We start from the raw sequence: 26,651 nt of genomic DNA, 5'->3' as shown, positions 1-26,651 counted from the left end.
TTAAGGACTCCTAACACTTAATAGTTAGTTTCTGCACAGATGAAATTATCTATTTTATTTTTCCCCACTGAAGACAACAAAAGAGGAAAGTTTACCTTAAAGTGAAATTTCTTCTCTTGGTGGAATACCAAAAGAAGATGAACCATCTGATTCACAGGGCATCCTGTCTATGTATGTCTTTAAAAGCAGGAAAATTCTTGGCTGAGTCATATTAGGTACTGACCTGCTCATAAGAAGCTATAGACAGAATAATTTCCTATGATCACTTCCAACTCTATCATTTTATAATTCCAAATAGAAAGCATAGATTTTGAAAAGTCAGAAGGTTAATTCCCAAAACATATTAATGAAGTTCTCTGTATATAGTCTTATATGTAATTCATAAATGTATAATGCATAAACACTTACCTATTTTTCACTCGGGTTTTAGACTCACGATACCACAAGCTAAACTCCATTGCACCTGAAATATCAATAGCTAGACCACCCTGGACCTCTATATTGGCTTTTAGTCCAGATTGTAACTGAAGTTCCTAGAAGAAAAAAGCATAATAATAGTTATAAAAATAATAAGTACAATTTAGTTAACCCCCTTTCCAATGGCACATTTGACCTCCTGCTGTAGATAATTCCATTTGAGTTGTGTTGATGTTGGAGTCTTTCTCTAGGCTTGGAAACATGCTGTCCTAATTTTAAGCACCAGAAGTAGACTCTGTTGATTTGCTAAATTAATTAGTCAATTAAAATACCAGAGTGATGAAGTGCCAATTAAGAAGGATGTTTTCCTTCAATCATTGCTACACTTTGAAAGGAACAATGGTTCTCAAAGTGTGTTTCTGTGAACAACAGCATTAGCATTGCCTGGGAACTGGTTTGAAGTACAGATTATAAGTTCCCCTTCATACCTACTAAATTAGAAACTCTGAGAATGGGGTCTAGCAATCTATGTTTTAACAAGCCCTTGTATGATTCTGATCCACCTAAATTTGGAAACTTTTGAACTAAGGAAAATGAAGGCATCTCCATCGGAAATCTAGCTGTGGCTTTTTGTCCAGGGAAGTAAGGGGAGGAGGTTTGGATCAGGTGATCTCTCGAGGTCCTTCAGCACTTCTCTAGTTATGTGCTGTGGCAAATACAGTCAACTGCATCCTGCTAGAAAATAACAGACAAGATTTAAAACTGCCGGTGGAGTGTGTTTGTCCATTAGTATCAAAGGGGAACTGGTTATAGGACTGCCTGTGCCCAGCCCTGAGTATAACAAAATCCAAGGGTGCTCAAGTCCCTTATATAAAAAGGCATAGTATTTGCATGTAACCTACACCCATCCTCCCATACACTTTAAATCATCTCTAGATTACTTATAATATCTAATACAATGTAAATGCTATGTTGCTGTTATGCTGTATTTTAAAAATTGTATGAATATATACTGTCATTTTGCTATATTTTATTGTTTGGTGTTTTTTTTCCAAAATTTTTGATCTGAGGTTGGTTGAATTTGATGAGGAACCAGCGGTTACAGAGACGCCAACTGTATACAAGTTCCAGGAATTGCCTACATCCAACTAGAAAAAGAAGGCAAAGCAATTTAACTAAGCCTAATACCCTGCTGTTTGACATTTGAAATGACACTGAGTTAACAGTCAAGTTCAACATGAACTCAATAGTATTTTTCATAGGGACAGTAATTATTTACAAACATGGCCCATCCTGAGCAAATTTTGTGGTTGTCTGAAACCCATTGTTTTGTGCTGTTTGGCTGCATTTAGCCTTTAAGTCTTGCATTTTTTTTTCATGTACATTAGTTGAGGTGATGTTGGCACAAAACTTTTTAGTTGGATTGGAATCAGATTGTCTGGGGACAGTGTTGGAAGTGATAATGATTTTGAGAAAGAGACTCAGTATCCTTAATTTTGATATTCCTCCAAAGATCTTAAATTCCTAGCAACTGGCAGGATGACTAACTTCTTTATGTAACTGCCCTACTCAGACCAAACAAGCCATGCATTTGCCAGCTATAACTGCCATGATTTAACTTTCTAGCAAGGATTGTGTTGATCTCCCTGAGTTCTCTTCACTTTCCAAAAAAAGGTCACAGGAAACCCCAGGCAAAGGACTTGGTTTACAACCAGGTGTATTAAAAAAGTACGGTTGTGGCATGAAGCTACTTTCAGTCTGAAGGACACTCTTTGATGGAAGCATGAGATTCTCAGTGCCATGCTCAGGACACATTAGGAGATAGCCCTAAGGATACTTAAAGAGACATTTGATATAGAACAAAATATGGCTGCATGGGATGAAGGGATTGTTTGAGGCATTATAACTAATGTGATGGACACAAACTATCCTGAAGAAAACACAATAGTCATGCCCACATTTTCACCTATGCCTGTGAACTATGGGACCAAAATATGAGAGTGCTGTACGTGTACTCCAAACATGATTGTTTCCAAATGAAAGCTATGGTGTGCCTCACCTCAGAAGTATTCCTTTCTTTGCATCTTTTTCTCTCTTCCTAATTTGAAAATTATAATCTTGTTCATCCACCCAGTCCAGCAGAGGCCTGTGATGTGGATCTTGGCCTTCCCACCAACCATATATTAAATGGAAGGCAAAATACACCAAGTGCCATGGAAAAGGCCATTTCATGGCTGTTAGACAATGCACCTTTTGTGGGGAGAGAGCACTTCCATTGCAAGGTGGGTTATGAGGAGTGCCTTGGATTTCTGGGAAAATTCTACTTCCTTACACAAAGGGACAAAAGAAGAATGCATGTGCAAAGAGGAATTTTCTTGGACCCCCTTATAAAGATAAACCACTGACCCCTGTAGAAAAACAAAGCACTCTTTCCTTAGCACCAAAGGGACTAAGCCACATGGTGCTAATTTTTAAGCAGTATAAAGTAAGTGGAACTAACAGGTTTTGAGCACCTACTGTGTGCCCAAAGCTCTACAAAGCTTTGGTGTCTCATTTAATCCTCATACCAATCTTCCATGGTTGGCATTATATCTTAAGATTGAAAGGAAAAATCAGGCTCAGAGGCTACACATGAAGCCAGAATAAACACTCCAATTGTCTCTAGGGTGAAGACATTTCTTTTCTTTCTTTCTTTGAGATGGGGTCTTGCTCTGTCACCCGGGCTGGAGTGCAGTGGTGTGATCATGGGTCACACCAGCCTCAACCTGCTGGGCTCAAGCAATCCTCTCACCCCAACCTCAGCCTCCTGAGTAGCTGGGACTACGGGCATACCCCACTATGCCCAGCTAATTTTTTTATTTTTTGTAGATCTGGGGTTTCACCATGTTGCCCAGCCTGGTCTCAAACTTCTGAGCTCAAGGGATCCACCTGCCTTGGCCACCCAAAGTGCTGGGATTACAGGCGTGAGCCACTGCACCTGGCCTGGGTGAAGACTTTTCTACTAATATTCATGGCTATCACAAAACCTCTCTTTTGTCTCCTGGTGTACAAGAAAGCCTGTTCTAAGAAATATTGCAAAAAAAGAAAAAAAAGAGAGAGAGAGCATAGGTTTATGTCCTTGTTTGGCCCAGAGTGCATATTTATTTAGATTCTTTACTATGAACTAGAGGAAAAAGATATTAGAACTTTGTAGCTAATGTGACCGCTTTGATCCTCTTGGTCCCATAAGTGTTTCTTATAGCTCAGATGCTGACATTTTGACAACTCATCCTGTTGCTTCCATTTAGGGAAATATGTTCTTTACTGGCTAAAGAGGATCCCCTTATTAAACTGACTTTATGAGACATCTTTCTCTGAAGAGTAATCCAATTAGCTGAAGAGAGAAAGTGTGAGCAAGCACAGAGTAATTCCATCTGCCCTGGTGGCTGTGATGGGCTACCCACTGCCAACATTTCCTTCAGTGTCAGCACTTGACCTAGAGTGGTATGTGTCTCTGAAGCTAGGATGGCATTACTGGAGTGCTCTGCAGAGCCAGGGGGCCTCAGACAGCTTAATTTGTATAATAACCTCAGATCTGCCAAATACTCCAACCTGACACACAGACACTGGGCTATGTTTAATAGCTAGGGGGCAATCTTTCTCAAAGAATATGCCTTGCCTTAGCTGCCCTAGCTTAGTGAATAGAAAAACTGTACAAGATAATCTAGATCAGGGATTGGCAAACTATGGCCAGCAGGCAAGTCTGGCCCACTGGCTATTCTTGTACATAAAATTTTATTGGAACACAGCCATACTCATTTGTTAATGTATTGCTGATGGCTGTCTTCACTCTACAGTAACAGAATTGAGTGGCTGCAACAGAAACCATGTGGCCTGCAAAGCGTAAAATATTTACTTTCTACCCTTTACAGAACAAGTTTGCTGACCCAGGTCTAGATTACTCCTCATGGTTTTACACCCCGATTCAAATCCTCAGGCATTGTTTATGGGTAGCTAAGCACATACAGGTGGTGTTGAGCTGTCCTCTGTGTCCTAAAACGTGGACTACTTTTTCAGTACTTATGCTGCCTTTAGACGATTCTTTCATTAAAACTGGAATTGTGCAATGTAAAATTCTGATATAATTTGAGAACTGTTTTTTTCATGTGTGACTTGAGGATTAAGGGATACAAGACGCACTGCTCTTTGTCCTTTCTACATTTGTATTGACAGGAACAATTTTGTTCAGACACCCATTGAAAAACTATGTTCAAAAGCTTCCCTCTCAGCTAGAGATAGCCATGTAACACCGTTTTGGTCCAAAACCTAGACAGGGATTCCAAATAATTCTTGAAAAAGAGTCAGACTCTGTGACCTCTTATCCTTCCCTTCTTCCATCTTGGAATGAGGAAGTGGTGCTGGAAGTGGAGCAGCCATCTGATAATCACAAGGTGACAAGCATGAGGTCAAAAGTCACAAGTGAGAATGGCTGAGCTGAAGGAAGGCAGCTTGGATTCTGATGATATCTTAAGATTTCCATATTAACCCTGGACCACCTACTTCCAAATGTTTGTTACACTATAAAAGTGAAACTATTTAGTTAAGCCACTCTAAATTGCTTTTTGTTTTTGTTATATACAGCTATCCTGAGCTGATATGAGGAACAAGAAAGATAGAAAATTAACACTGTTTAATCCCAAATAATGAGCTTTTGGAGGAGTTTTAATACAGTCTAATATCTAAGATATCTCCCAGCCCTTAAAATCTATGATTTCATAACCAGAACCTAACAAATCAGAATCCTCAAATTATCTGGCAAACAAAAAAGCTGATAAAATCTTCAGACCACCTGTTCCAGGTGCCTCATTTTACTAGTATGAAATTATGGCTTAAGGCTATTAAGTAACTGCCCAAGAGCACATAGCAAGAAGGTAACGGAGGAAAAATTCAAACGTAGGCTATTATCCATTAATGTATTAAAACAATAAAGTAAACTTTACAAGTCAGTCCAATCATCTGTAAATTTTTATTTCAATCTCCTTATATATTCTCAATATAATAAGTATGAATTAGAGTACACAGTGATCACTTTGATTCCTTATAAGATTTTATTTAGCAAATATATCATTTTTTATGTTGCCATGCTTAGTGAAGCAGAAAATAAATCAAACTATTAAAGAAAAATTTTAAGCACCAAACATTCAGACTCAAAGGTTATTCAGATTAACCCTCTTCTGTTTTTCAGAAAATCTAATTAGGCAGACCATCTCCATCCCACAGTATCTTGGCCACTTAAATCTTACTGCACCAAAGATAGTATTGTCATTTTTTTGGTACAGTATCATAAGATTTCGGGCCACAAAAAATTGAAAACCATTTTGAAGAATGTGGCTCTAGAGAATGAAAGTACTCCTATACTCTAAGAATGAACACATCTTTCTGAGATTTTATATACATGAGAATTTTGGGCCAAGAGTCTTCATGATTTCTTGCATGTGGCTCATGGCCGTGGTTGCTTGTGCCTCTACTAATTTGGCAGGGTCAAAATGATGCACTGTATGCATCTTCATCATCGCTGTCATTACAAATGTCATCAGTGACTTATAAGGCCACATAGTTCAGCTCCTGCCTTCAGGATAAATATCACCTAAGCCCTCGTGCCTGAGAAAGCCAAGTGAGGAGACAGTGGTAGCTCTATTCTGTTGTGTCCTAACCTTTCTTGTTTCTGTTAACATCAACATTTTCTCTTTGCCTCCAATTAAAGGCACTTATTAATCATCTAATAAATGAAATTATAACATATCTATAGTAAAGGAGAAAGGGGAACAATACCAAGAGGGCCAAGTGCTTGGAATATGAGCTCCAAGATGGGCACAATTTTGTCTTGTATCCTCCAAGAACTAAGCATATTTAAAACGTGCCTGGCATATTTTAGGGACTCAATAAATACTCACAGACTGAATGAATTACCTGAGAATGATCTATTAGCAGAATAAGTCCTTTCACCACACTGATAGGGTCGCCAGATGCTGACAGCATTTTGGACATCAAATCACTGTATCCGTTGAAAAAGGTGACAGGTCTGAGCTGAACATCAAAGAGGATGGCTGACATACCAGCATAGGAGTCAAGGTTCTCCTCCCCCTCGTCAGGGGTGGCTGCGATTAAGGCTTCCAGTCCTTGGGCTTCAATAACCACCTGGATAAAATCAATATAATGTTCATGACGCAAGCTCCCTGCCTGCTCTGTAAATAATGGCGAAGCTTCTGAGCTGCAGCTAGAACTTCTCAAGGGGCCAAAAACTTAAATATTTGCAACAGCTAAAAACAAAAACTAAAACAGACAAAAACCTCTATGCCTGAATATAAGGTGGGTTAGTTTTTCATTGAATCCTCACAACCACTCTTTGAAGTACATATGATATTACCCATTTTGTAGATGAGGCAAAAAAAGTTTCAAGTTTACTCAGCTAATAAATGTCAGAGGCAGGACCCATACCCCTTCTGTCTGACTATGAAAACCATGAGCTTTCTATTTTATGATGTCATCCTACAGACTCTTAGTCTTTCCAGGACTGTCATATACAACGCATCAGCTGTCTTGCAGAGCATCTAAAAGTAGAGGGAAAGGTGTTGGCAGAGTCATTCTAAGGCTGCTGCTATGTGAGGACATGGTATTCTCTAAGCCATGACTCACCCCATTCCATGTCAAACTTTTCTCCCTAGCCAAAAAAAAAAAAAAAAGTTGATAAACACCATGAGGGGGCTAACACACTTATTTCCACAACAAATAGGAATCCTACATATTTTCTGTCCTCCATACCCAGCCCTTTAACCCCTGGATGTTTTGCATTTCAAAGTACATATCAGAAAACAGATTGTGATTCCTCAGGACAGAAAGGCATAGTATTCTGACTACAGTACTACCAAAAGGTATAGTAATATAAGATTGATAAAAATTCAAGTTTTTATAGCATTGGATCATTTAAAAAACTTAAATGGCTGTATTTACAAGGTAATAATTTCATGTACATAAAAACTAAAAAGAAAGTACATGTCATTATTAGGAAGTCTTTATAGACCATCACCTCAATTTGGATAACACTAAAGGGGTGGAAGTCAGCCAGCTGTTGAATGCCTACATTTTATTCTTTTCTCTTCTAGCAGTGTTGGAGAAATATAGATTGACTCTTTAGAGCATCATATTCTATTATGAACGGTTTTATTATGGGGAATCAATCTCTTCATAGAAACAACCAGAAAAGGAAAATATATTCTAGAATTAAATACTTGGGGGTGAGAGGAGGCTAAGAAATATATCTGTGAATAAAAATAAAATATTATTTTTAAACGTTTATGTGAGAAATATTGGCACAATTTCAGTTTTGTGAATATGTGCACCTTTGAAAAGACAAATGGACATTTGTCAAGTTCAATGGATCAAATTACTTAGGTTTCAAGTTCATATTCAAAACTTTCTCTGAGTGACTATAAACCATACAGCCTCTTACAGATAAGGGAATCATGGGCAAAATATGACAGAAGCTACCATTAACTTATACATTCTATAGCATTACCCACAGTATATATGTTTTATTTTACCTCAGCCTGATTTCTTGCATACTTTATTAAGCAAAATCCATGAGAAGTGAGTTACCTGGCTACCGTGAAGACCAGCCTTCCCAATGTACTGAAAGATGTTCAGGTTACTTCTCCTTAGAATGCCAGAACCCGAATAGAGAATGTCTAGGCTGTAAGTAGATGCCGAACGGGGACTACCTGATGACACACAATAACTGTAATTTAATAGCAGTTCCAGCAATGCTAAGTTGTGGGGTATGGAAGGAGAACCTCTTTTTGGTGTACATACGTTCTATGTAGCCAGTGTAGGCAGAAGAAGATCCACTCCTGGAGAAACGGTCATAATTGTGAGCGACCATTTCCTTCAGAACTCGACGGACAATTTTGCTGCAACATATGAGGGAAAAAAAAGCTGCACATTCATTGTAATGACTGTTTCCCAAGTCAAATTTGGAAAAAAAAAATCCTCAGTGGAAAAAAGAGGAAGCCAAATTTTCCTCATGCCTTTCCAAGAGCCAGGGTGGTGCCAGCTGGCGTGGTAGCATCAGGATTAGGGCTAGCCCCTTCATTACTCAGATATTTGAAATTTAGTTTGGTATCAAAATGACAGCAAGGCAAGGGTGTCCAGCTTTGAGGTGGCTTAAGTTGACTAGTAGACACATTTCAGGCATGGCAAAATTCTTTGATTCGTCATGGTTTTATTGTTTAATAGTGCATACACTTAAAGGAAAATTGTGCCAAACTGGGGAGATTGCACAATATTTCTTTAAATGTTTTTCTGCATTCCCTAATAGTCTCTCTCACTAATGACATATAGCAGTACATTTCCAGTATTTCTTCTATATCTGTGAAGTTTCCAATTACAGAAACAGCTCAGTAAAACCCATATAGAAATCATTGTCTCCTCTGGAGTAAGTCTTAATCCTTACCCCATTGCGTCCATCTTGTCTAAGTAATTAGTGTTAAGATGTTCATTTCTGATTACATAACATTAATCATATCAGTAATAGCAACATTATGACAACATAGCAAAACATCAAAATAATCAACTATAGAAATCTGGTCCTAGGTCTAAGGTAGAAAATAATTGAGGGGAGGCAATGGCATCCTGAGAGGTTTCCCCTCCAATATCACTAGGTTATAAGATTTTAGCCTAGAGAAGCAAAGATGAGGAGGGTTATGACAGCTATCCTCAGATATTCAAAGGGTCTTCTTGTGGATGAATGACTAGACGTGTTTTGCTTTGCTCCTGGGATAAAACCAGAGCCAATAGGAAGATTTCAGATTATACAAAGACATAATGGTAAGAGTCTCTGAACAACACTGGCACAAGTTCCCTCAAAGATGGTGAGCTTCCTGTCATCGGGAGAGGGAAGCAAAATCTGAATACCACCTGCTGGGAGACTACAGCCCTACAGTGGAGAGATACCAAGCAAGGGAGCCTTTAGTGTTCCTCCCCACTCTAATGTTTTTGGTTCTGAGACTCTGAACCATAATGTTGGTGATATTTTCCTCACAATTTCTAATCTGTTCTCTACCCCACTGTCTCCTCTTTCCGGGTCCCGGAAATGCTAGAGCCATAAGACGAAGGCAGCAAGTACACCCAGGATCTCCTTCACAGGGTCTCATAAAAGCAAACAAAGAAAAGGAGAAGCTAAATGCATTCAACTAGAAATACATGGCTGCAGAGAGATTTGGCTTCTTTTCTCACTCACTTGCTCCATTGCTCTTTCCTGAATGTCCTGCTCTTATCTCTGTTCTACTCACACCCGTTTCTTATGTCTTCCTTCAGTCTTAGTCCTTGTTTCTTTTTCTTTCAACCTTTTAATGCTGTCTTTTTTCATTTTCTTTCTCTTTATTTTCCACCCTTCCAATCTCTGTGGTGAATGCTTAAATCTGATCTTTCGTGGGGGTAGTGTTCTGCATGTAACTCAGGAAAAATGAAACTTCCTTCTCTGACCCTCTAATTCCAGGGAGGAGGCACCTTGGGGGAGCCACTTTGCATTTGGGAGGACAGACTTGGTAACTGGAAGGAAATTAATTCAGCAAGAGTTATAGAGTGATGAACTCTACTGATTGCACTCTTTAAATTTTGAATCATCTTAAAATGTGGGCCGTGCCTAAGATTTTAAACTTAAATGGGAAATTTATTTGATCTGTGATAAATGAGGCTTCAAAAATTCCTAACACTTGAAATGTTACAATGAAAACCATTTGGTAAGAATTTACATTGTTTTGTTGTACTTATTTTTAAAATCCTGTTGAAAATGCAGTTAGCTTTTAAAACATTTGGCAATATACACTTGCCAGACTGAACAAGACATCCCTACTAAAAATTATACCCAGAGTTACCACTCATGGACTCATAGTGCCAAAATGAAGTTGTTTCATCTGGCCCCCTAAATATCCCTATTATGGGAAATCTGGCACTCTTTGGTTTTATGCAACGTAACCCTGCATAATGACCACATCATTATTATTAGCTACATCGGTACCCCATGAACACACAAATAAGCTTGAATACACAGAGAGACATGTGCAATATATTATACCTTGCAGGCATTTCAAAACGTAGGATGTCTTGAACAATGGCGAGCATGTATTTATTCATTTCTTGGGGCAGCTCCCCAATAGACAGCAGGATGTTCTTGACGTCCATGTAGGATGGGTTGTTATTTAAAATGATAGCAGCTGCAGCAGTGCGCACAGTCTTTTCATGAACTTTACGGTTTTGGTGGTATATTCTGTTTAAGGTCTTCTTCACCTGTTCATAAGATGTTCAAACTTAGTGCACATCTAGATTTTTAAAATGGACATTTCAGAAGGAATAGCAGGAATAGTGAGTGTTCATAAAAATATACATGTGTTACTACATTTCCCAGATTCCTTTGTGATTTGGTGGGGGGCACGTGACTAGTTCTGGCTAATAGGCCATGGATAGAATCTATGAGGATCACTTCTAGGCTGAGGCCGTTAAGAGCTGGTGGCTTTCTCCATCTCTTTCTTCCATGACTGTAGTGAACTTCAGACCACATACTTCCTCATGCACATTAGGCATAGCATGAGAAATAAACATTTTTTTTTGAGGCGGAGTCTCACTTTGTTGCCCAGGCTGGAGTGCAGTGGCATGATCTCGGCTCACCGCAACCTCTGCCTCCCAGGTTCAAGTGATTCTCCTGCCTCAGCCTCCCAAGTAGCTGTGACTAGAGGCGTGTGCCACCATGCCCAGCTGATTTTTGTATTTTTAGTAGAGATGGGGTTTCACTATGTTGGCCAGTCTGGTCTCGAATTCCTGACCTCGTGATCCACCCGCCTCGGCCTTCCAAAGTGTTGGGATTACAGGCATGAGCCACCACGCCTGGCTGAGAAATAAACTTTTAACACATTGCTGAGATTTTGAGGGACATTTGTTATTGCAGCATAACCTGGTGTTACCTAACTAATATAGAATTTTAAGGATACTACATGGCATGGGGCTCTGGGGAGAGGTAGTTATATGAAGTAATGTTTCCTTACAATGAAGTACCTCAGAATCTTCCCATCTCTCTTTTTTTTAATTAATAGACTTTTTAAAGAGCAGTTTAGGTTCACAGCAAAATTGAGTGGAAAGTACAGAGAGTTCCCACACACCTTTTAACCCTACACACGCACAATCACCCCTTGTATCAACAATGCCCTCAGTGGTACATCTCTTACATTCAATAAATCTACCTGGCACTTCATTATTACCCAAAGTCTGTAGGTTACATTAGGATCCTTTTGTTTTCTAAACAAAACATTAGCATCGAAGAAAACGTGCCAAAATAATTGCATTCCATAGCAACAAGTAACTTCATTGATTATTAAAAATGCCTAATGATATTCAATGTGTAAGGATCTATACTAAGCATTTATAAATATTTCTTTAATTTCATTTCCCTTTACCTTTTACTAACTCCCTCAAATCTTGGCTTTGCTCTCAGATATGTAGATGTTAAATAAGTCACCCAAGAACAAACAACCAGGGAAGGACAGAGCCAGAGTTTATATGTAGGTCTGTCTTTCTCAAAAGCCTGTGCCCCTAACCATCATGATTTGCAGCCACCAACTTCAACACAAAACTGGTGGGAAGGTGCTTAGCTACAAACTTGAAACACCATTCTCGGCAGATGGTTTATCTTGAGATTTATAGATATTCTCTGCCCTAACAAAGGTTTAATTTAGATGGCTTCCTGAAAAATGTAGTTGTAGTAACAAACAAAGTTATACTTAAACCAGGATATTTCAGTATTGAAAAATGTAACAGCATCTTAAAACTTATAAAAGTAAATATATTTCAAAAAAGAATTTGTTTCTTAAAATAAGAGAATATGCTTCAATATTTATGCTTCAGGATATAGGACGTTACCCTGTGAGGATATTTAGAATAGCCTCAAATGCAATTTAAGAGTTATTTTTAAGCAGGAGAGAAGACTATTTGGGGAAAATACAGAGTGACTTGAGCGGAATTTGCATTTGACTCATGTTCAGCATGCTTTTTTTTTCTTCTGTAAATGTTGCAAATATTCTTGGAGATTTTACCTCATCAGTTATGAAAGGGAGATCATATCTCTGGAGAGCAGTGGCAGCCAGGTGGCTGATGGGCCCTTCTCCTGCTTCTGCATACTTCAGAAGACTTGGGATGCCTTCTGGAAGCAGGGCATTCTTCAAAGCCAGCAGATACATCCTAGTGTCCTCTTTTTTCTCTGCTTTTTCAAGTCCTCCCAGGATTAACTTCTTAGCTTCCACTACTGCCTGAAAAATCATATACCTTAGATATATGCATGACCATACATTGAAGAAGACTTGGGCAAGACTGGCTTTATTCTTGGGTCCAAGAAAGCAACCTACAGTTTTACAAAGTTTTGCATTGGTTGCTTGACTGAGGCACACAGTGGAATAAAAGCAAACAAGTAAAGCCTGATAAAGGTGTTATGCTTTTTTTAAAAAAAAAATACATATACATTCTTAAGAAGCAACGAGTATTATCAATAATGGGCATATTTTGTTTTGAACACATTTTGAATATATAAGGCCACTTTTTAATTTCATTGTGATTGGTTATTCAAAAAACTGCTCATTCACTGAATTGCTAAAGCAACAATTAGATGGAGGCTTAGTGTCACCATACACCTTTCCTTAAGTAAGAACTTGGGTGAGACCTCTTAGAGCTCAACCATAAAGTCTGGCTCTAAATGTTTTAAAAGTGTTTGTTTTCACTTAATTCCAAATTTAATTAATGCTGCAATATAGTTCAAAGAATATTTCTTAAGTACCTCCTATGTGGTAGGTACTTTACTAGGTACTTTTCAAATATGTTCTGTAATCAGAAAAGTCCTTTTGTCCTAGTCTGAGAAAAAGGGGGATTGAGTGTAAGTTAATAGTTTAATGGGAAAGCAAATTAGGAATAGGGACATCTGGGTTCTGGTCTTATATTTGCCACTACATATGTTTTAGAGGCTTCAGTTTCATGTTTAAAATAAAGATTCTTTGTATGACAGAGTCTAGGCTGAAAAAAATTTTTCAAAAATAAAGAGTTTTAAGATCTAATTCATCCACAGGATTCATAACCTCTGAAATTAGGCTACAAGCACACACAAACACACACACACACATACACACACACACACACACATACATGGGGTTGGGGAGAATGGATGATATGGGGAAGAGTGGAGAAGTATTAACAAAAGGCTCCCAATAGAAGGAAAGATGCTAAACATCACACTTAATCGGAGAAGTGACATTTCTCAACTATCAAATTGGTGAAAAATTCAAAAGTTTGCTAACATATTTTGTAGGTGAGACTATGGGGAAATAGGCCTTTTCATAAATTGCTGATGAAAGCCTAAAATGGTACAATTCCTATGGAAGATAATGTGAGAAAAACAAACAGAACTGCTTTTTGACCAGCAACTCTATCCCTGAAGCTACATCTCAACAATAGCAAAAATCTGTGCCTGAGATTATTCACTTCAGTATTATTTGTAACAGCAAAATAGTGGAAGCCACTTACGTGACCAGTCATAGGAGATATTAAATAAAACATAGTCCATAGACACAATGGAGTACTAGGCAGTTGTCAAAAGGAATGAAAAAGATCTCTATGTAGGGAATATTTTCACAATATATTGTTAAGTGAAAAATGTAAGATACAAAAAGAGTATGTATAGAATGATATATTTTGTGCAAAAAAGTATGTAAATGTGTGAACATCTGTTTACTGTTGCAAAAAGAAACATAGAAAGAAAAATTTTTTTTAATCAGTGATTTTTTTTACCTAGAGGAAGTAGGTGAGATTGGGGGAAAAGCATCGAGAAGCGATGAGACCTCTCTGTTAATACTTTTAAAACACAGTTCTGCCTTTTGAACCACATTACTATTTCACATGTTCAAGAAATAAAATTAAATTAACAGGATGGAAAATTATCAAAATTCAATTTAACCAGAAACAAATGAAACTAAATGTCTACCAACTTGATAATATGACTAAACAGAAGAGAATGAAAAAGAATTAATCCAAGTAACTTTTGAGCGTAGAACTTTGTGTACATGCGATGGAATATATTCTAAGGACAAAAAGAACTGTAAAAGTCTTGAACTTTACTTAGTTTGTTTATGTAGTAATATCAGTGTGGCAATTCCAAAAATATATTGTGTATGTTTTAGAATTGAGCAGGTGAATCAATATATTGGTGTTCTCGAAAACCACAGTTGTCACAGTGGGAGAAGGAAAATATAATGATGAAATGAGGGAAAAAATAACCCTGTAGTGTTGAATTAGAATTAGAATTAGAGATAGCAGTGGGAACTCACAATTTGGTAAATACATGTATTTTTTTCATTGTAAGAGACTAGTTGCAATGGCACTCAAGTAATAAGAAGTAAAAGTATTTAGAGGTAAAATGTCAGATGTCTGCAATTTACTATCAAATTATTCAACTAAAATAAGACAGAAAGAGATAAAGCAAAGATGAAAATACGTTAACAACTGATGAATCTAGATGAAAGATATCTGGGTGTTCATGGAATTGTACTATTCTTACAACTTTTCTGTAGGTTTACATTTTTTCAAGTACAAATTCAGTGAAAATAAGGAATTAGGATGCCAGGAGGTCAAAACATAAGCAAAAGACAAACATAAAAAAGAAACATGTGGCATAGTACTGGTTGTGCACTTGTCTAGCTGCCATTCAGACTGTCACAGGACTGTAGCTTTTATGCTAGTAAGTTCTGAAAGGCTATAGAACTACACAGAATGGCAGGTTCCTTTTACACAGCATGCATATAGTGTGCCCAGTAGCTACCTTAAATTTGTGCTTATTTAATACAATACATAATTTTCTTTCCTTCCTTTCATATATCTTTGATTTGGACAAAACATAGATGAGTGTTTCACAGCAGAAAATTCAAAAGAAAAACTGAACCTTTACTACAGTTGTTCTGTAGTAAATTCACTATGGCCAAATCTTATTATCCTCAAAGATGAAAAAAAAAATGTTTGCTCAAAAACATTAACAAAATTGAATGCCAGTGATAGTAGATGGTTTGCAGCTACCTTCAAGGTAATTTTAAAGATGTGATGAGAACCAGGCTGTCCATTATCAGAAGAACTTTAAATTTGATCCTTTGTTCTGTTTCCTTATGCTACATGACTTTCCTAGGTAACCCCAGTCTCTTTCAAGGTTTCAGCCACTCTCTATTTCTGACCCTAACTTCTCTCCTGAGCTGCAGGTGAATGTGGACACCTGCCTGTTGGACAACTGAGCCTGGTGACCCAAAGGATTTTGAACTTAACATGGCCAAACCAAACTAATAGCTCTACTCTCCTCCCACCCCCAACCAGGCTGTATAAACCTTACTTAAGTGGTTGGCATCACCATACACCTGGTAACCTCAACTGAAAGCTATAGAGTCACCTGGATTCTTATCTCTTTCTCATTTTCCACATCTTATCAGTCACTAAATAAAGTGGCCCTTGAATCTATTTCCTCTCGGCCCTCTGCCCCTACATTAATTCAGACCTTTACTAATTCTTGCCTAGGTTATTGCAAATGCTTCCAGTCAGATCTCACTAACTCCAATCCAGTAAACAATCAGTCCACACAACATCTTGCTTCTTTCTTAATAAAAAATCTGAGTGTGTCATTCATCTGCCTAAAGACTTCACTGTTCTCTTCTTTCTATGGAATGAAGGCCAGACTCCTTAGCTTGTTATTAATGAAGATCTGGCTCACCTTCCATCTCTTTTCCCATCTTTCCTGTGTCTCCACTGTCACTTATCTGCCCCCAGAAACATACATATTTTATGTTCCAACCCCACAGAATTTCTCACTGTTCCCAACCATACCAGGCCTATTTTGACTTTGGGCCTTTTCATACATTATTGTATGTCTCCTAGAATGTCTTTCATTCCATACTTTGACCTCTTCACTTAAAAACCTCTTCTAGATTAAGTGCAAAAATTGTTATTTTGGTGGAAACTTCTTGAGCACACTCAAACAGAAAACTTTGCTGCATCTTCTGTATTGTCTGAGCACTTTGTTTATATTTCAATATTATTTATTTGTTTATATTTGATAAACAGACTAGGAGTACTTTGAGGATGGTAGAATATTTTATGTATCTTTTTATTTGAGGACTAGCATCATGCCTAGTACAGAGTAGATGCTCATTAAATACTGCTGAATAGATCTTTTGATATGTGGGTTTTATCTTTTGCCAAGATATTTAATACACAAATAGCTGAAGTAAATCAGCTACTCAAATAATTATGGAAATTGAAAAATATAAGAAGTCATGCTTCCCTAATATAAAAATAATAAATTTAATTTCTGCCAGAACTTAATAAGTTAATACTCAAGCCTTTTCAGTACTACTGTTTTTAGTGATCTTTTTCATACTTAATGTATATTCTAGTTTTGGCTTGCCTCTTTTGGGACCATTTGGTTTCAAGAACATTTTCCCTACTATTTTTAATAGCAAGCACTTAGTAAGCAAAATGATATATAGTGCTGTCTGAGGTAGAAAAAATGCTGATGGGACACTGGCTGTATAATGTGGACAGAAAAAAAGACTATGTTGTTATATATTTAGCATCTTTATTTGCATTATAGAAAGATGGACTGTGTTAGACATTAATCTATTTTGGTTTTCCATATTTAGTTATACTTAAAAAGTGTTTTTGCTTTTTGCTTTTTAATAAGAAAGACGTGAAAATTGATAGTCCACTCAGGCAAGTGGAAAAGCTTTAGGCAAATGAAATTGAAAATAAAATATAAAGTTCTCTGTGATTAGAAGTAACTAAATTCCTACTATCAAAACTTAAAACTGGAAACCACACTTACTATATACAAAGTTCTACTCTAGGAGATAGCCTTAGAGTCTAATATTTCTCTGAAAACAAGAAGTATATCATACACACCATTTAAAACTGAGTACATAGTGGGCACTCAATAAAGTATATGGGTAGGGAGGTTATTGTACTATTCACTTTTTAGCAAGTCTTTATTAAATATTATCTATGTACCGGGAACTGGTGAGCAATTGGTGTTGAAAAAAACTGAGATCCATTTCTTCATGGAACTTACATTCTAGTGAAATAGAAATATACAATAAACATAATAAATGACTGAATTTTAATATATGTTAGATGGCAAAAATTACTATGCAAATAAGGTAAGTAGAATAGAGTAAAGAGAATTAGGAGTGCCAATAGTAGGCAGCATGGTGAGTATCAAATGGACAATGGTGTAGAATGATGTAATACATGAGATTGGATTTGCACTTACTTTGAGTTTGCAGCCTTCATTCTGACACAACTTTCTGACAAGTGTCCCAATGATGATCATAACAGTTTCTCTGATGTCACTGCTACCAATAGAACCTTTGAACTTACTCTATTAACCAAATAGGGATAAAATAGGTTACCAAGACATTTAAATATTTCCAAGGAACACTTTTAGTTAAAAAATAAACACATACTTGAGAAAGTATTTTTATGTTTCTAGATTGCAAACTCAGAATTTTGCTTTTGAGACACTTACACATTTGCTATCTAGCTTTGAATTGAAGAGTTAATCCCCTTTTCAGGGATTTTTAACCTGTGGTACAGGGAATTCTTAACCCTGGAAGTTTATGGATTGGATTCATGGGGTCAATGAACAAAAAAAAAAAAAAAAAAAAAAAGAGAGGTGAGGGTTATAAAATTTTATGTATGAGTAAAAAAGGGCCTCATCACTTTTATCAGATTCTGAATGGGTACATTTTCCATAAAGATTATGAACTATTCCACTAGATCATAGGTAGACAAGTGCAATTAAATAGATAACATTCTTGGACACAAGAGAAGTCTAGCTTTTGTTTTCAACATAAATCTTTAACAGCAGAAGACTTGTATCTCTTCGATGTAGGTGTATTAAATATCATGAGAATTTTTGAAGTCAAAACAAATCTTGTAAAATTGATTACTGAAGCATAACCTAGATTTCTCCCCTCTGAAATTCTGTCCTATGCTATATAACATGATAGGTGAACACAATCTTTAAATTTCCATATAATTTATACTATTTACTGAAATTATGAATAAGGCACTAACTGAAATAATTTATTATACAGTTAATAATTAGTGGATAGAAAATACCCCAATTTGAATATGAATACTCAGGAGTCTCCAGTTGATAGCCTTCATTCAGATCTAAGAAACTTTTAATTACTGTTAATATTCTTAAGAAGTTTTATAGGAATTGAGGGTCTTTATTTTCTATTTGACTTACAATGAGGGCTCTCAGGAGTTCTTCATTGGGATGAGAAGCAAATCCACAGGCATAGAGAAACCTCTCCTGGAGGATAATGCTGCTGTCACTTTTGAAATCCAAAAAGTCCAAAATGGCTTCTAATGAGTCTGAGGTCTGAGCAGAGGTGACAGCATCCACCAGCTGAGGTCTATAAAAAAAGGCATAATCATGGATATCAATGTTTAGGGGAAGGAATACTTAAAAATCTCTACCATTCACAGAGTTTCTATTGGTTTGAGTTTTCTCAAGAAGTGATTTTTTTTAATTTGAACAAATGAAAAAATGATTAAGACTTTCTCAAAAAGACCCCTCCCCATTTTATTTTAATTTTCTCCTTGAACGCCCCTCTCTCTCACTCAAACAATGTATACTCAGAATATACAAACTAATTTTACTATATTAACCTAAGCCAAGTATAATTTGGAGATTTGTAAGTAAAAGTTATATAAATACAATTATAAATTAAGTTCAAATTCTTTCCTATATGAGTAATACATAAAAGCTATGGGTCCCCAAATTTATTCTCTTTCTTTAATTAGCTTTGCAAACAAACATATTTCAGAAGTGCCTAATTGAACTAAAGCAGTATTATTTGATGGAAAATCCTTTAACCTTAAATCCAAGGGGAAAGGTTTTCCTCTTTTTAAAAATAAAAACACACCATAGTATAGTTCTATGTTTAACCACAATGAATATGTGTGAACAGAATGGAACCCCTACAGGAAAACTCTAGTTATATATTCTAGTCATCAAGAATCTTTGGCTTTTTGAGCCTGGGATGGTAAAACTTCTAAAAATAGTTGTCATACTAATTAACACATGTATGTAAATATTACATACTACCCCTATATAAGCACAACAGACAATGTGACATGTGCTTAGTAGTTTATACTTTTAAAAAATGATATACTTGTACTATTTTGATCATAACAAAAAACTAGTGAATTAAGCTTAGATAACTAGAAGACATAATACTTATTGAGTTTATATTGTGCAAGCACTGTACTAAAAATTTTATGCGTCTAATCTCTCTTTAAGTTCTTCATCTGTAAAATGAAGCCAAAGTAGTATTTACCTCAGGATTGTTGGAAGGATTAAATTATGTTATCTCTGTAAAACATTCAGAAGAGTGCTTGACATATAGTAAGTGATTGATAAATATTAGCTGTTACTAATACTACCACCTCATTTAATCCACTGAACATCCCTGTCAGTTTAATATTAATATTCCCCTGTACATGCTAGGAAACAGACGCAGATATACCTAGTCATTTGTTCAAGGTCACATAGCTGGTAAATGGTAAATGGCATTGCTGGGATTGAAACCTAGGTTTTTCTGACTCTGGAGTCCATGGTTTCTTAATTATAGTGATGTTTCTCAAAGTGTTTTCCATGTTAACACTAGTCTTACAAAATGCTTTAAGAAAAGGGATTTTCAAGATCATGTGTTTTAGAAAATATTCAAAACTTACCAGAATATTATCTGATTAAAGATACTGAAAAGTTCTGCAACAGAGAGAAATTAACAAGGTTTCATCCAGTTTTGCAAACTCAGTTGCTCACAGAATCTTTTCCTTTTTGCATACCTGTTAACTTCCTGCAAATTACAGGATACAACATATAGGCTCTTTGGGAAATGTTACATTCCACCACCCTGCCTCTCACTAGCCTACAATACATAGAAAGAATTATTATCCCTATTTTACAGATGTTGAAAGTGAGGCTCAGAGAAGCTAAATATAAAAGACTTCCTTGGCCATGTGCGGTGGCTCACGCCTGTAATCCCAGCACTTTGGGAGGCCGAGGCGGGTGGATCACCTGAGGTCGGGAGTTTGAGACCAGCCCGACCAACATGGAAAAACCCCATCTCTACTAAAAATACAGAATTAGCCGGGTGTGGTGGCACATGCCTGTAATCCCAGCTACTCGGGAGGCTGAGGCAGGAGAATTGCTTGAACCCTGAAGGTGGAGGTTGTGGTGAGCCGAGATTGCGCCATTGCACTCCAGCCTGGGCAACAAGAGCGAAACACTGTCTAAAATTTAAAAAAAAAAAAAAAAAAAAAAAAGACTTCCTTGAAGGATATACTGTTATTGGAGGTCAGAATTTAAACTAAATTTTCCAATTTTAGTTCATCTTAGTATCCTTTCTATTACACTACACTACATGTGTGTTGCATGTTATATGGTTCAATATTGTATAAATAATCTGATTTAGAAAATACATCATGCAGTCCTCCAAATTATTGCTGCCTTAAGATTTTTAGGATACAGATAATGCTAATAAGGTTTAATGTAATCTCTATTCTAAATTAATACCTAATTATTCCACTTTTATTCTCAGTAATGTCTGCCTTTAATGTTAAGACAATGCCTATGTACTTTGAGAGTGGTAAAATTTTTAAAGAATCTTAAAAATATAAAAAATAATGTTAAGACAAGTCCCTCTACCAATATATTTTAACATGCTGTAATTAAAACAGAGCCTGATAATTTATGATTTTGCTTCTTTTTCAATTTCTGGTTTATTTATTTTTGAAGAGAATAACCAACTTTGATTAGTCATTTGGAATTCCTATCAATTTTTTAATGTCCTTAAGGCAAGTAAATAAATGCAATTGAGCATAAACAGACTTTTCAGAAAAAAGCTGCAATTTTCCTCCTGTTGGGGAATTCAGTTCTTTGAACTCAGTGACTGCTACTGCTGTGTGTGTGTGTGTAACTTGGCTAATTTCCACTTTTGATTATGTTAATGACTGTTTTTCACTGTTTGTCAAATTAATTGGGCCTTGTTCTATATCATCAATTAGGATAATTGGTATCATAAGCTCAATTTGTATATATACACAAATTCTGTATGATAGACTAAAAATACATTCTATTTAGAAACAGATGCAATGTTTTGGGGAAAAATTAAGTCAACTCTGTTTATTACACATGTAAAATGGATCATAGTTTCACCAAATATTAAGTAACATATGGATTTATTTTCTCCAGATTCTTTTCACCATTCGCCTCAGTTCTCAATTTTTTACATAAAACATAGTTTCAACTGGCTGTTTAGTGAAATCACATTTTCAACTGAAGAAGTCAAACTCTTTTTGTTGTTTTCTTTTAAATGAACTCAAATCTGTTCAGGTGTCAATTAACAGCATGAGGAACATAATTTCAAAAACAGTGAGGCAGCACATGCCCCACGACGTCACGACGAAGCCTTGCCTTCACTTATCTATGTATCAATCTAGTCCTGATTTAAACTCATAAACACAACAACATGTTTATTCCAAGTCCCTGCTGAAAATCTGCTATTGTATTTCTGGTCAAGTGACCATTAAATTACTGCACTGTGGCATAACTTTTCAATGAAAATGTAGTACAAGAAAATAATTGTTTTGGAGGTGGGGCAGTTGGTTTAAAAGGTGTCTTTCTTACTTCAAAAAACCAACAATCCAGAAATGTTTCTGACAGACAACCCCACACAAAGGTTGGGGAACTTACAATACTTCCTTATTTTCCATCTTTAGGATTTGAAGGATCTCTTCTTTCTTCGCAGTCCTGAGGTGCTGAATGAAGGCCAGGAAGTTTCTGACAGCCTCGGCCTTGGAAAGGTTGTCAGGCTGCAGGTATTTCCTGGTGGACTGCCAGAGCTCCGAGAGCTGCAAAACATACACTGCAGGCTCATACCCCACTCATAACTGTGAACATCCACATTTACAAAGGGTGTTCTCCTAGGAATAAAATGTCCCTTGTGTCTGAAGCAAAAGCAGCTTTTTGTACCTTACCTCAATACACATGACAGTTCCCTGCCCATATCATACCCCTGTGACTTCCATCCACTCTGTGAACCATTCCTCTGTAGAAGGACTGTTTTTGTCTATTCGTATTTAGCTTGAAGATCCTAGGGCAATAATTAACTGGTTTCTGGGTATATAGGTCATTTCACGGCTACACCAAGGGAATTTATCCGAGGCCAGGCTTTGACTACCATAGTGCAATTTAAATTGTGCAGAACTTTAATTAACAGCAAAATATTTCAGAGATAAAATAATGAGAACTGCTGAAGAATTGCATCAGGTTTCTAATTTACCTGTACCTCACTGAAAATCAATTTTTCGGTGAGCTCCCTATTCTCTCTCTTTATTTTATTATTTGTACGAAATTCAATGTTTTGCTGTTGCTAAGGTCTGAATTATTCATTTCTTATATCTATGTTTTTTAGAGTAGCATTTAGATAAAGGTAATTCTCACACACACTAAGTTATTCTATTGAGGTTTTAAAAATAATATTAGGTTGTCACAAAAGTAATGGCAAAAACCACAATTACTTTTGCAACAACCTAATAAATAGTTCTAATTAACAGCATCTCTCAGCTTTGAAACTAACTGAATAACTTATTTTTCATACTTTACTACTTTCCCCCCTAGTTTTATGAAATCCTATCAGTGACTACTAACTCTCTAACTCTATAGTAATAACTTGCTGCCAGTTTTTAAATTATTCATTACTTCTAATAAGCAATGGATCCTTTTTTTTCTCTTTTTCAAGTGCCTTTTAGCTATGTAATCTTAAGAAGATATTCCAAGTGAAATTCCAGCTGCACTTAGCTAAAGATTTACTGGGTCATTTCTGAAGGCAGAGAGCATATCAATATGAATTCAGGTGTTTTTGTTTTTGTTTTACTTTAAAGGGCTGCAATAGAATTTACAAAAGCAAATTCGGAATTTGGAATTCCAAATTTGGAAAAGCAAATTCCTCAATGACATAAATAAATCCTTTTCTATAATAATTAAGAAATAATTATCAAAAATCTTAGATGGCTCATAATGTTTAATATCTATGGGAGAGAAATTAATAGTGCAGAGCATAAGGAAAGATTAGTTTTATTAGCCACCTTCCTAAATAATTTCCATCTCATACAGCATTAGAAAATTACATTAGAACATTAAATGACATATGAAAAATAACAGGTAAAAGAAGAAACAATGGTTGAAAATGATGATTTTGTGTTTTAAAATGTTTCCTTTTTCCTCTAACTCAATTTCAGAAACTAATAAGCAATTACTGTCTTGTACTTTAAGCAAATTATGGTATTACATCTTGATGATTTCACTTTTCTGAACACCAGTAATACTGAAGGAAAGAGCATCTCCCTATAGTTACACACAGAGCATGAAGCCAATGGTTTGCTCTTCTGACAAGAGATTACAGATAAGGAAATGCTGGGTGGTAAGTCATTTCTCTGAATGTATATCATAACTGATTCATGCAATAAAAGGAAAATTTTCTTTGTTGGATTAAAAATGTTACAAGATGATCTACACTTTGCCCTGGGGATGAGATACCGCATTTCTGACAGGAATTGTAGGGGAAACTGGGGTAAATAAATGTTTCCTAATTTAGGCAAAGATCCTGGTATCCTTTTTCAGTCCTTGCAGCAATAATCAGAACACTGAGGCCAGTAAAGTATGTCACCTGTGGACAAATAACTATTATGTGACAGAACTTTCAAGGTTCAGCCTTTGTCCACATTCTTGACACCATATGCTTCCCCCTAACTTCATTAAGCCCTCTATCCTCCCTGAATTCTAGATGTGACTTATTAAAGGCTGCCCTTGAGTTATAACACTTTTTGAGAGGAATGAATGGTAACTATTTGTTAATTATTGATGTGTCATGCACTATGTCAGGTGCATATTGTGAGACTGCTGTCATCACAACTCTGTGGTAGCTGGTAGTTCTTTAGAAACTGTCTTCATTGAATGAGTTGATGCTTTCACTGGAGACAAAATGAAAACAGAGTCTGATGTCATGATTATTCCCATATTTGTCTGCACTTACAGAAGGACATCCTTTACACTGGCTCTGGAAGACCTGCCCCACAATGGGAATGGCCGTGTACTTTGAATCAACTGCTTTGATTATGGCTGCAGCCTGCTTTCCAGACATCAGTCTTGGGCCTGCTTCGGTTGTCTTCAGCTCTAATTTCTGCCTGCATAATACCAAAGGGAAATGCTATATTATAATCATTCTTTTGAGTGAACAAGATACTAATTGCCATTCTTTTGGCAAACAAGATAGTAATTTATTCAAGTTGTATATAGCCATGTCTTTAAAACTGTGATATCTCCAGAGGTAACTGAAAGCTCATTATGAAGTCTTTCTGGGGCAACAATTATATTAAAAGATTTGAAAATTTAAGTTTGCATTTTCAAAATATTATTTCAACAGTATACAGGGAAGAAAAATTGCCTGGATGATGAATAAGATATGCAATGTCAGCTCTTTTGAATTTAGCCCAGCTTTCTGAAAATGATATCGTCAATACAACCACGTGTTACTTATTAACCAAGACAGCTAGAAAATCTTATTTTCCAAAAATAGTCTCAACTATATTTTTGTCTGACATGCTCTTCCAGAACCTGTCTGTCATCAAAAGGTAGGGTCTACATCCCTCTCCTTGAACCTGGGTAGGACTCTGTGACTGCCTCAACTAATAGAGGAGACTGAAAGTAACACTGTGTGATCTCTAAGGCTATGTCTTAAAAGAGAATTCAGCTTTTCTCTGGCACACTATCAGTACATGTGCTTCGGAGCCTTGAGCTACTACATAAGAAGTCTGACATGAAGCTGCAATGCTGAGAGGCGACAGGGAAATAAAGATAGTTGCACGAGGAGCCTCAGATGTTTGAGTCTTTCCAGCCCATGCACCAGATACATGGGGGAACAACCTTTGAACAGTTTGACTGTCTGAAACTACATAATAGATGCCTAGCAAGGCCAAGCCAAGCCTGTAAATTATGACAGAGAACAGTACAGTGATTGTTGCATTTTATACCACTAAATCTGGGGTTGTTACATAGCAATGGAAATCTCATAGGCCTGATAAGTTATTTAAAATATTTATTTTATATGAAAATATAATAAAACACTATAGATATACCAGTAGTATATGAAGTAGAATGCAAAATTCTATTCCAGATGAGACTTCTATAAAATTTCAAGCATCTTAATCAGGCATTTTTACTACTATTTTGCATCTATTTGGTGCTAATATTACAGCTACTCCAGAGAAATTTTTTGAGAAGCAATGGCATAAGGTATAACACATTCACTGCTAGAAAACATTGTTTTCTGAATTAAAATCTGAAAATAACAGAAACTCTAAGATTTAACATTCTAGTTCTTAATCCTATTAGAACAATTCTGTCCAGAGAATGGTCTTCAAATGATAAACAGGCCTAAATATTTAAGTTGCATAAGTCATATCAAAAATTTTGTCACATCTCTTTACTACGGAACTTTTTATGTTTTTTAACAACAATTTTTTTTAAAACCCTTAAAAATTACAAATGCTACCACTTTTTTACCTTAATATTAAAAACATTTGACAGAGAAATTAGAAAATGAACTACAATGAATCAAGTAGTTTGTCTTTTTAAAACTTAAAACCTGTTCAATAAATAATTGATTTTTAATACAATTTTATTTAAAAAGTAATTATTTACCATGTGCCGTGAATTGTTGTAGATGATGTAAAAAATAAAGATGAACAAGATATAATCACCATTTTCAAGGAGCTCACAGTTGAAATGAGGAAGCACAATAAATACAGTCATGTGCTGCACAAGGACATTTTGGTCAATGATGGACCCATGTACAAAGGTGGTCCCATAAAATTATGAAGCTGAAACATTCCTCTTGCCTAGTGACATCATAGCTGTCCTATCATCACAGTGCAAAGCATTACTCACGTGTTTTTGTTGATGCTGGTGGTTAACACACCTACTGTGCTACTGTTATATAAAAGTATAGCACGTGCAGTTCTGTACAATACATAATACTTGATAATGATGACAAATGATT

The 26,651-nt window shown here is 36.2% G+C and overlaps 1 protein-coding gene across 3 annotated transcripts in view; it reads right to left on the bottom strand.

The window, feature by feature from the left end:
* The window catches only part of MTTP (microsomal triglyceride transfer protein), a 59,378-nt gene that overhangs the window by 4,482 nt on the left and 28,245 nt on the right, over window positions 1-26,651 (bottom strand). For all 3 annotated transcript variants that reach the window (XM_001167454.6, XM_063809705.1, XM_054683218.2), the window contains 10 exons: window positions 24,627-24,777; window positions 22,286-22,443; window positions 18,770-18,938; window positions 17,786-17,893; window positions 12,537-12,749; window positions 10,529-10,740; window positions 8,266-8,363; window positions 8,053-8,174; window positions 6,367-6,594; window positions 409-533 (listed from right to left, as the gene is read on the bottom strand). In XM_001167454.6, the coding sequence (XP_001167454.3) occupies window positions 409-533; window positions 6,367-6,594; window positions 8,053-8,174; window positions 8,266-8,363; window positions 10,529-10,740; window positions 12,537-12,749; window positions 17,786-17,893; window positions 18,770-18,938; window positions 22,286-22,443; window positions 24,627-24,777 (1,584 nt within the window). The remainder of the gene's footprint in view (window positions 1-408; window positions 534-6,366; window positions 6,595-8,052; window positions 8,175-8,265; window positions 8,364-10,528; window positions 10,741-12,536; window positions 12,750-17,785; window positions 17,894-18,769; window positions 18,939-22,285; window positions 22,444-24,626; window positions 24,778-26,651) is intronic.

The sequence above is a fragment of the Pan troglodytes genome, chromosome 3 (assembly GCF_028858775.2).
Source record: "Pan troglodytes isolate AG18354 chromosome 3, NHGRI_mPanTro3-v2.0_pri, whole genome shotgun sequence".
NCBI lineage: Eukaryota > Metazoa > Chordata > Mammalia > Primates > Hominidae > Pan > Pan troglodytes.
Note: the sequence above shows the minus strand (reverse complement) of the source record. Positions and strands in the feature narration are given on the sequence as shown.